Here is an 11,928-nt window from a genome sequence, read left to right as displayed (position 1 = left end):
CTTTTCTACTGCCAAATTCTACTTTGGGAATTCCAGCAATCAAAATTAATTTAGCATCAATCCGAAATTTCCTCTGGTAATCCAGTTACTTATCTCAACATTATTTACTACTCTGATTATACATTTTCATTTCTCAACAACTGATATTTTCCTTCCTTACAATTGTAATAAGTATGTACGATGATGTCTGTTGAACCAGATGAGGGAAGGCACAAAGTACTTCAGAAGTTCGAGGGAATCAAGGTGCATGTGATGTAGAAATGTGGGAAATGAAATAATTAACTTTTGGAAAATGGATAATATTTAGGAAAACAAAAGGGAACAGAGGTATTTTAAGCCACTGTTCTTTTACAAGAACAGTGTGAACATAGCAGGACCTCAGCATCCTGAGCGATGTGTAGGTAGAATGCTTTGTAGCAAAGGTTTGTGCATGTGGTGTGGGCTAGGAGGATGAGGGATTTCGAAAGGATGAGCAATGGGCTGAGAGGTTTAGCTTTCACCTTGCTGACAGCAAAGGGCACTTCAGTGGTTAAGGGGGAGGTGGCCTAATGAAAGTGGCATTTTCTATAACAACTTTTCTTTATATATGGTCACTTTTGCAGAGAAGATATTCTTGAGGCAGATAAACTAGGGAGGATACTATAGTAAACCTATGAGTTATTAAAAGGAGGTTTGAAATAAATGGTCATAATAGGTATGAAAGGGAAAGAGAAAATACACACTGACTTGAGAAGGAAGATGAATGGGAGGTTTGAATGTGTTCTTGAATAAAGCAAAGTGAAATCAATGTAAGAGCAAATGCTAGATACAGAGGGGTGAATATAAATTTTTCCGCCTTTGCTTTGAAACTAGTAAGGAGGTAGAAGTAGATGCTCCCAGCAAGCCTCCTATCTCTGCCTCCTTCCCACTGTGGCTCTTCTTGTTCAGACCTGCTCATGTCCCAGACCCCAGTGCTATAGAAAACTCTTCTGTTAATTAAAGACTTGGGAGAGAGGGCCTGCAAGAGGGTGTTCTGACCTCAGTGAGGACAATCACCATAACTTACGTCTCGACATAAACTACTTATAGATATCTTTATTAATTATGAAATGCAAATGAAAACTTTACCACTAGTGTTTAGAAAGTCTTTGCATTAAGGCCGGGTGCAGTGGCTCACACCTGTAATCCCAGCCCTTTGGGAGGCCAAGGCAGGCGGATCATGAGGTCAGGAGATGGAGACTATCTGGCTAACATGGTGAAAACCCATCTCTACTAAAAATACAAAAAAATTAGCCGGGCGTGGTGGCAGGCACCTGTAGTTCCAGCTACTCAGGAGGTTGAGGCAGGAGAATCGCATGAACCCAGGAGGTGGAGCTTGCAGTGAGCCGAGGTTGTGCCACTGCATTCCAGCCTGGGCGACAGAGCGAGACTCCTTCTCAAAAAAAAAAATGTCTTCACATTAGCAATTCACGGTTAGAAGTGTTTATACAGGGGAAAGAATGTCTTTGTCCCTTCAAATACTAGCAGACTTCCCATAGACTGATTCACCCTGGCTTTGATGGCTAGGCTTGGAGTGGAAGTGGTATTTGTCTCTCTTCCCTTCCTTGGACTGCTATAGAAAGGAAGATCCCAACTGTACATGTCAAAACAATGACAAACTCTTAACCATCTTAGACCAAGGCAACATATTAGAAAACGTTTTTTAAATTATATTGATTCAGATAAACAAATGAACTCAAATCTCAGTTGAAATGAAATTAAAGCTTGTATTTTGGTAAGCCTCTGAAAATATTTCTAGGCTTACAAATAATTTTGATGTAAACTGTTCACCTTTTTTAAGTATCTAAGAGGTCACATCCATGGATTATGTGTAGGAGGATATATCAAAAAGGTTATACAGATCAACCTCCCACACTCTAATTCTTCAAAAACAACAAATTGTTGTTTTATTTTCTTCAGAATAAGGTGACCTGAGAAGGCATGCATTTTGGGAGGATGGTCAGAGGCAGGAATGACTCATGGTCTGAGAAATGTGCTCTTGGGAATGTGAGATCTAGAGCACTTACCTACACCAGTCACATTCGAAGACGTTTCCAAATATTACTGGATATAACTTACATCAATGCTCAAAACAAACCCTTGTATGCCAATTATATGCAGAAATCGGACCTGTGGGAAGCTTAAGCAATTAGCTTCTGGTCACACAACTGTGGGGGCTGGATTTGAAAACAGGTGGCCACATTCCATAGGCTTCTATGTTAGGATGTCTTATACAATGTTAAGAACGCAGGCTTACTCACCTGTATCCCAGGATGGCATCATACAAGGCTTCTGAAGAGGTGATACAGTAACCCTCCTCCCTAGCATGGTACTCTTCTTTATACAAACCGATTTCACACCTTCCTTTTTCTGAATTCCGCTAGTGGATGCCACCCATCAAAGTCCAGTGGACACCAGGGAGGTGGTGTCGCGAAGTCTCCCCATTTCTATGGCTGTTGTGGGCTTCCAGCTAATGTCACTAACAGCTAATGTCATAACTCTCTTACTCTGTCCATGTTACTCACATTGACTCTTCTGAGCTTCAAAGTAGACCAATTATTCACAATCCAAAGACAAAAAGTGAATACTTACAGAAGTTAAGACATCCAACTAGGGTTGCAAATAAAAGGACAGAAAAAGGTTGGAAAACAATAAGGGCACGAATTTCATTGGATTCTTTTAGCTGCAGAGATGATCATGTACACAATCATGTCCAGACAGGGCAAGAACCATGAACTGCTGTGCCCATGGTTTTTCCCGGTTTTAAGGTGATTCTCCTAATTGGTTAGGTAAATATCCTGGGAGTAGAACCAAATTAACCACCATCCTGCCCTTGGAAAGAACAAAACTTTACAGGCGCTGCCTCATTTTATCCCCAGAGATGCAAGGAAGTCTCAAAAGACAGATTATTTCAACTTTTTTAATCTAGGTCCATCCTTCCTTAACATTATGAGAGGAGAAATAAATGTCTCCTTGTTCTGATGTGCATATATTTGTCAGTCAGTCTGGGCAAGTTTTATAAAGTATATAAGCCATTTGTTTTAATTTTTTTGTCTGATGTCTTTTTATAACTTTTCCCTATATTATTCATTTTTATTGCTTTGCTTAAGTTTTCTATATATTAGAAAATTTAGGTCCTGTAGGTCTCATGCTTCTTAAATACAAAAAATAAAAAAGAAAGAAAGAAAAATTAAAGCTGCTTTCTAAAACTCTTTTTGTGATTACATTTTGTCCATGAGATATTATTCAATCTAGTTAAATCTACTGTTCTTTTCCTTTAAGGCTTCTGGCTTTGGGGTTTTGCTTAGGGAGGATTTTTTCTCTGCTTCAGTACATTATGGTTCATACTATCAAAAAAAAAAAAAAAAAGCCAGAAGGCATCTTTCTATTTTTTTTCCCCAAGCTACCATCCTTCTTTTCAACTCCTTGACTCAGTAGGAGTATTTTAAATGTGTATGTTTCCATAGCATCACTGTAGAATTTTTCTTAGCTCCTTTTCCAAATGATTTAAGTAATAATTTATTAATCAGGTATGGATATATTTTCTGTTGCATTTCATAGGTGATAATTACCTAATTAGATATAGATCACAATGGCTTTATTAATGTAATTATAGAATTATCTTATTACTTCCATATACTGTTATTCTTAGTTTTCCAGGTAAGAAAGAAAAGGTATTTTTATGTGAGGAGTGCTAGCCCCTTGAATTTTCAGGCCAAGAAATGCATTGAAGTGCAATAACAGTCATGTCTTACTCCTTCCCTTGAGCTAAATAATTATCTCTTGAAACCACTCTCTGCATGGGCTCTAGACTAACTGACACACAAAGTAGCCATAAAATACCATACACTGAAGAGAGCAACTATTCCCCTACAGTTCCACAATGTATATCCAATTTCTCACAAATAACTTCATAATCTCCCCCTTTCCTGATTTGTTCCTTTTTCTTTAAAAACTTGAGTCTCTCCTTTGTTTTCTGAAGCACTCCTTGAGGCAACTTTAAAGTATGTCTCAGGCACCTGTGCTCAACCTTGGCCCGTGGCTATGCAATATAGCCATGTAGCAGAACTGCACGTATACCCCTTAAGTTTAGATTAAAAAAGAACAAGAAGAGGCTTACATTTTTGGCATATCCATCAAGATATATGGGAATGATAAAGATCTAGATCTATGGACAGTGTCCTCCACCAACAGATATCTTCCATGGCAAATTTTGATTTGGCATCTGCTTTCAAGAGGTGTAATACATCCAAAACTCTTATCCCCCACAAATAGAAGAAAATTAAGAAACCTCAGAGAATTCAACCCTAACCAATTTGTCCCAAAGAAAATTAGTGTTCTTCTTAGATAATAATATTTATGCAAGTAGGAAGGTCAGAGATATATTGAGGAATGAAGACCAATAAAAATTCACAATATTTATATATTTGAAGATCCAAATGATTAATGTTTCTATTTTCCTTAATCAATAGATTTAATGTGATTACATTAGAGTAAACAAAACAAAAAGATCCTAACTATATTATATGTATATGTGTGAAAATTTATAGTCTGCTCTAAAACATATATAAATTACATGAAAAGAGCTAAAACTTTCACCACAAAGGAAAAATAATTTGCTCTATGAACATCGATATATTACAGAATTACAATCATTATAACACTATGATTATCGTTCAGGCATAGGCAACATAAGGGCCAAAAACTATACCATGCATATATATGACATGAGCAGTGGCCAAGGTAGAACTTCAGAGAAAAAGATGCAGTCATTTAAATGTTCATATGGTTAAAAATAAAATTTGATGCCTACTTTACCCAGTGTGCAAAAAATTAATTAGAGGTTGATAACTGATCTAAAATTTAATGGTAAAATATAAAGCTTTTAAACATAATATAGCAGAATATATTCAATATTTCTCATGAGGTTAGAAAAATAAACCTTCAGTGAAACAGAAAAAGACCCAACCATGAAGGAAAATTTTTACCAATTACAACACACTTAAAGACTTACATTTCCATGAAGACAGTTAAAAAGACAGGCTCTAAGGTACAAGCACAAAAAGACACTGGAAACTCGTATAACCAACAAAGGTCTCATACCCAAAATATTTTTTTAAACTCCTATAAATCAATAATGAAAAAACTTGAAGAGGCAGCACACAAAAAAAGGCAATGCCAACAAACATTTGAAAATGTGTTCAAAATCATTAATTATGAATGAAATGCTTCTTAAACACATAATGAAATGTCCCTGCAGACCCATCAGAATGGCTAAAATTAAAAGGCCTGCCAAATATCAAGTAGTCCTGAAACTGCAGAACCATAGAAATTGTCATAGATGTTTGGTAGAAATAAAAGTTGGTGCAAAACTTTGTCCCTTGAGGCCAATCTCTGGCTGGGCTGGAGGGTCCAAGGTGCTCCCAAACCACTGGCAACAGCATTCTGTAGGAAATTATTGGGGACTGCCGCTATAGAAGCTCCAGTGGAGGCCGCAGGGGCACCATAGGTGGGGGGTGTTCTGACATGGTGCTCTGCAGGTGGGGGCACTCCAGAGAGGGGTGCCATGGGTCGGGGGTGCTCTGCTACGGGGAGTTCTGCTGGGGGCGCCATAGTCAGGAAGCCCTCCAGTGGAGGGCTGTGTGGGCAGGAAGTGGAACACTAAACTTTCACTGGAAATAATTTGTATTTAGACTTTATGAAATTTGAAGTGGACAAAAAATAGATTTCCAAACTCTGGTTGTTTCAAGCACACTTAAAAATGTTCCAATAAATGAATCCACTATCAATTTTTAAATGCAAATTAATTAAAAGTACTAATTTAGCTCCTTAGTGATACAAATTATATTTCAAAGTACACAGTAGTCACATGTGTCTAGTGGTGCGATATTTGATAGCATAGTTCTAGATACATTTAACTTGAAAAATTACTTTTAATTGTAGAGTTCCTATCTCTAATTAAATAACCTACATCTACTTTCCAATGCATATTTTTGACTTATGTTCCCCTTTTTGTGTCTTGCCCCTGTCCTTGTATCCTCTTGTTGTTTTGCTGTCTCAAATCATTATGTCCACATATTAGTTTCCTAAATTTGTTAATGGAAAAATCAAATATTTCTAATCTTCTTAATTCTCTATTTTATTATCATATTGATTGATTATCTTCTGTCATATAGCCCCAGTGTGCAAAAAATTAATTACAGGTAGATAATTGATCTAAAATTTAATGGTAAAATATAAAGCTTTTAAACATAATATAGCAGAATATATTCAATATTTCTCACGAGGTTAGAAAAATAAACCTTCAATGAAACAGAAAAAGACCCAAACATGAAGGAAAATTTTTACCAGTTACAACACAGAGAGTAGAAGCTCACTTTCCTTGAACAAGCAGTTAAGTGGCTAGTGTTAGATATTTGATTTAACTAGCTACTGGTGGGGTCTTTTAAATAAGCATCTTGTTATGTCAGATTATATTCTACAATGGTAAACACAGTCTTCACTTCATGGTGTGTGTGTCTGTGTGTGTGTGTGTGTGTGTGTGTGTATTATCTCCAAGAAATTTCAATATTGAGGTATAAGAAAAGCAGACTGGAAATTACATGGTTAAAATAAAAATTACATGGAATTTGAAATAAAATAATAAAGAAATCTGTTTCACACCATACCAAGTTCAGGCTTTTCCATAAACCCACAACAAACTACTGTGAAGAAGCTTTCCAAAAGTGCAATACACATTTTGTTTCAACATTTGAACAAAGCTATCTTTTTCAGATACTTGGAATTCCTTTGAACTGAAATAGAAGTACTATTTCAAGTTACTTTCATCTGTATCATCATTGTAAAGGTAAAACTTTGGAAAACAAGAGTGGGAGGGCATCACAGAAGTGATCTGTAAGCTTGCAGGGTTCTCAATCGTGGCATGTCTCCATCTAATGCACGTGGGTACAGTACAATGAACGTTTCATAAAGTAAGCAGAGAAGTGTCAAAATAGTGAATAAAGAGTTTCATAGCACAACCTATCAGAGCAAACATCAGCAATGTACTCTTTAAACATAAAACTGCATGACCAATAGATTCAAGACAAGTTACAGCTTTTTTTGCTTTGAATGTAAAACAGCAAAAATTCACTTCCTGTTACTACTTCTTACCCTTTTTTTCCATTGAAACTTTGACTGTATCTATATGTATATTTACACATGCATACTTGTGTGATTTATCACTCACTCTTTATGGTTGCTCTCTAAAAATATAGTCATTATCCAGTGCCTTCAGTTCTCAGACACACTTTTTTATTCATATTCCAATTCAATGGTTCTATAACAGGGATTCAACTCAAAGTTGATAAGTTCATTTAATGCGATGTTTATTTTTTCTTAAATACACAAAACTAAATTTATGGTGCATTGAAATGAATTGGCTTAGGATCCAGGCAGTGTTAAAGAAGTAATGACAAAACCATTATATGCTCACCAACTGTGAACTGCACTGTAAAAGTAAATCAAAGAATTTATGCATGAACTTTCCATGCAGGCATTAGATAATCCAGTTTCTGTGTTAAACAAATTTTTAAAATATATTTATTTTCTGTCAAATATTTGCGCAAAGCTCACTAGAAGATATTTAAATTACTTTCTGACGTACAATACATACAATGACATATGAGAGTTTAGAGACAGAGAAATGTGTAATTAAGCACTTTCATAATGTTTTGTAGCTAGACTCTAAAAATCTTAGCTAGATTTTAATATTTGGGTAGAATATGGGCAAATAGAAGATTTCATGAGGAAGCTAACATGGACCAAGTTTCAAAGATGCTGTAGTGAGCATACAGAGTTTGAAAGGTATTGCCAAAGGCTAGAAACATATTTTATTACATTCCTAAGTTATGAGTAACATAAACAAAAAGATACTCAGTCTCAGCTGTCCCATCTGCTTAACTGTATTACATGCTGCCTCACATCAGAGGATTAATAAAAGTGGTATATATGAAAGTGTCTGATACAGTGAAATTAGGCAACAAACGTTAATTTCCATCTCTAGGAAAGAAGCAGAGAGAGGACAAATAGGGTGACAGGACTTTTTCCTGCAGCAAGGAGTAGAAAACAATTCTACACATTTAGGGTATTTGAAATGTTACATAATATATAAGTCCAGAAAATGTAGAATTTATCACAATGTTAGAAACAGTGCTAAATGCTATTTCATTAATTCTAATACATTATGAAAGCAATTTGCACAAGTCAGGAATCAACACATTACACACATTACATAAAACAAAGTTTTAATGAAGAGAAAAATATTCTACTCCAAAACATAATTTATGTTAAAAAAGACATGAGAAAATCATCTTCCTAAATCTTTAGGTAATTGTATAAAATTTACCAAGGACACATGAATCAAATAGGTAAAATGCAATAAAATTGAGTGCATTTTTTAAACTGTAAAAGTAAGTTGAAATCATAACTTTAAGTTAAAATTACAATTTTACCAAATAGTGAAAATCAGAAGCTATAAAGAAAGTCGAATCGATAAAACCTGAGATGCAATGCAAAATCTAGGACAATAATGCAGGAACTAACTGAAGAGAATGCCAGGAAAGATAGGACAATAACGCAGGAACTAACTGAAGAGGATGCCAGAAAAGATGAAAGCTTTTTGAGGAATGAGAACCTCATACAAATCTCATGCAATGCATGTGGATCTTTAGAACAAGAGTAAAAATCATTGAAGGTGTCATAGGAAAACTTTAATCATTTCTACATAATAAAGTGAAGAAGCGGAGGAAAAGAGAAGGCACAGGGTCTTATGCCTGTAATCCCAACACTTTTGGAGGCTAAGACTGACGGATTGTTTGAGGTCAGGAGTTCAAGACCAGCCTGGCCAACATGGGCGGAACCCTGTCTCTACTAAAAATAAAAAAATTAGCTGGGCGTGGTTGCACACGCCTGTAATCCCAGTTACTTGGGAAGCCAAGGCATGATAATTGCTTGAGCCTGGAGGCAGATGTTGCAGTGAGCCAAGATCACGCCCCTGCACTCCAGCCTGGGCAACAGAGTAAGATTCTGTCTCAAAAAAAAAAAAAAAAGTGCAAAAACTTTAGGAAAATACTTGCTTTCTATTTCTATTAAAACTGACTACTTGAGATTATCAGTAGCAAGACTCCATGACATTTTGATCCCAAAATAGAGATAATTTTAAACAGCTAGTGGATGGCAGAACAACAACAAAAAAAGTTACTTCCCAGCTTCAACTTCAGTCATCTTTTCATTACCCCACTGCTTCTAACATTCCATAGGACTTTACTCAGAGCGGATTTAATGGCCTTGTTCCTCAGACAGTAGATAACAGGGTTCAAGGTTGGAGGTGCGACAGAATAGAACACAGACACCAGCAAGTCTGGAATAGACGGTGCATCAGATCCTGGCTTTAAATAAGCAACAGCACCTGTTACAAGAAACACAGTGACAACAATGAGGTGAGGCACACAGTTGGAAAAGGCTTTGGATTGTCTTTGTCTTGGTGATATCCTTAACACAGCAGAGAAAATGTACACATAGGAAACTACAATGCAAACTAAACATGAAAATGCATAACAGACCCCAATGGTCACACTGACACTAATGATGCCATGTTCTTTAGAACAAGTAAGCTTCAGTAGGGCAGGGACATCGCAGAAGAACTGATGTATCTCATTAAAGCCACAAAAATTCAGAGAGAATGTTCCAGCTGTGTACAAGAGTCCCAGGGCCCCTCCGTTGAGCCAGGACAGAGCCATCAACTGGACACAGAGCCCTCTGCTCATGACAGCCTCATAGTGCAGGGGGCGGCAGATGGCAGCATAGCGGTCATAGGACATGGCAGTGAGGATGCCAATCTCTGATCCAGCCAGCAGTACCACCAAGAAGAGTTGCAACACACACCCCAGGAAGGAGATGGAGTCAGTGGAGGTGACAGAGTTGAGGATGGATTTGGGGACTGTGGCAGAAATGAGACACAGGTCTAAGAAGGACAAATGTCGGAGGAAAAAGTACATTGCCATGTGGAGACGGTGGTCAAGAATCGTGAGGAGAATGATTACTAAATTCATCAGCACAGCCGCAAGGTAGATCAATGAGAAGAGCACAGCGTGTAGCCTCAGGAGCATCCAATTCTCAGTAAATCTCATAAGCAAGAATTCCATCATCTGAGTCTGATTGGTCATAATTCAAAATTATAAGGGCCCTATTGAGTAAAGGAAAATAAGTGTCATACAAATATTAAAAAATATCATTTGTTTCTTCATTTATTGAATGAAGGTATGTATAGCATCAAGAGCTAGACAAAAAGTTTAAAAATATCAAGCAATTTATATTTCTCATCGACTCGTGTAAAACAATTGTGGGTATATCAGTCTAACACTTAGTAGTCCTGGACTAAGATTCATTGTGAAAGAAGCAAAGAACTTCACTCATCTCCCTCATTACTTGAAATGACTTTTGAGTGATTTTATTTCCATTGGGAATTACAGGGTTGGCTATGCAATTATATATAACTATAATAGGGCATACCTTTTCATGCATAAACATCCTGGTTAATGTAGTTTTGTGTGTATTAAATGTTATGAATGAAATTTCTGCTTGCTACTTACTGCAATATTTAAAATAGTCATTATCATCAGGTGATACTCTAATTTACTATCCCCTTCTCACTGAAGGATATTAAGATTATTCTCCCATTTTTGCATTAAAGTTTACTCCTTTGGTGAAAATGTGATTATAGTATCATTTTTTTCTTTCTTTAGTCCATATACATAGCATAGCACAAAAATTAAAAAGTACTCAAGTTATTTCCACAAATCAGTTTTCAAATATATAGTGTCATTTTTCATGAAAAGAACAAAACCTGAGACTTAGGCAGATGATTAACATAATATTCTCGGAAGGGTTTAATTAACCACAGGAAGCGACAGACAGGGATCTCTACTGCATCTAACCAGAGATGCGGTGTGCCTCTTACGTGAAAGACATTCAGAGCTTGTCATGTGAGATCACTCGCACACCCCGGCGGGAGGGAGAGTTCTGGCCATGTTTTTCCCTCAGATCATCTTGTCTTTAGAACCTCTCTTGATTTTACTTTAGTATCACTTCAATGGCAATTTTTTCACCTTCCCCTTTGCTTTCCAGGCCATCTCTAAAACACACAGAACAGAAAACAGGATGGACAGTTTGCTAGTTTGGAAGTAGCTCTTAGGGTGTGCAGACACTGCTCTAGGTTTTATTCTCCCCAGCAGGTCAAACAGAGGAGGCTTTAAGTTTGGGGCAGCCGTGAGTTTGCTTATGTTAAGTTGTAAGTCAGGCTCCCCATTATTGCTCTAAAGCTACGGCCAGTGCTTTTTCCAACAATAACATCCAAAGTTTGCAACATAGTATGAGATTTCCATTTGCTCTTGAGTCTTTTCAACTTAAAAAATATTTTATTTTTGTAGACACAAGAGGGTCTCACTTTGTTGTTCAGCAGTTTTTCAACTGAAATAGAAAGTAGCAGGCGATTACAACATACATTCTCCCCCTTCCCTATTCACACACACACACACACACACACACACACAGCTGAGAGGATGAGCAAGAATAAACAGAGTTTTTCCAGCATGAGCAGTCGTACCTCTAACCTTCATATAACACGTCCATTTCAGTACAGGTGATTTTCTGAGAACTGAATTAACAAGTGATTTGAAGCTGAAAACGGACCAGGCATGGTGGTTCATGCCAGTAATCCCAGCATTTTGGGAGGCTGAGGCCAGAGGATCTCTTGAGGCCAGGAGTTTGAGACAAGCCTGGGCAACAAGATGAGATCCCTCTATGTCTACAAAAATAAAATAAAATACTTTTTTTTAATTGAAAAGACTCATGAGCAAATGGAAATTTCAT

At 36.9% G+C, this 11,928-nt stretch overlaps 1 protein-coding gene across 1 annotated transcript; it reads right to left on the bottom strand.

The window, feature by feature from the left end:
• Positions 1 to 9,278: 9,278 nt before the first annotated feature.
• Positions 9,279 to 10,223, bottom strand: LOC112607184 (olfactory receptor 14K1). Its single transcript, XM_025358330.1, has one exon. It carries the CDS (start codon positions 10,221 to 10,223, stop codon positions 9,279 to 9,281), a length of 945 nt encoding a protein of 314 aa, XP_025214115.1.
• Between the last annotated feature and the right edge of the window lie 1,705 nt (positions 10,224 to 11,928).

The sequence above is a fragment of the Theropithecus gelada genome, chromosome 1, assembly GCF_003255815.1.
Source record: "Theropithecus gelada isolate Dixy chromosome 1, Tgel_1.0, whole genome shotgun sequence".
NCBI classification, from domain to species: Eukaryota; Metazoa; Chordata; class Mammalia; order Primates; family Cercopithecidae; genus Theropithecus; species Theropithecus gelada.
Note: the sequence above shows the minus strand (reverse complement) of the source record. Positions and strands in the feature narration are given on the sequence as shown.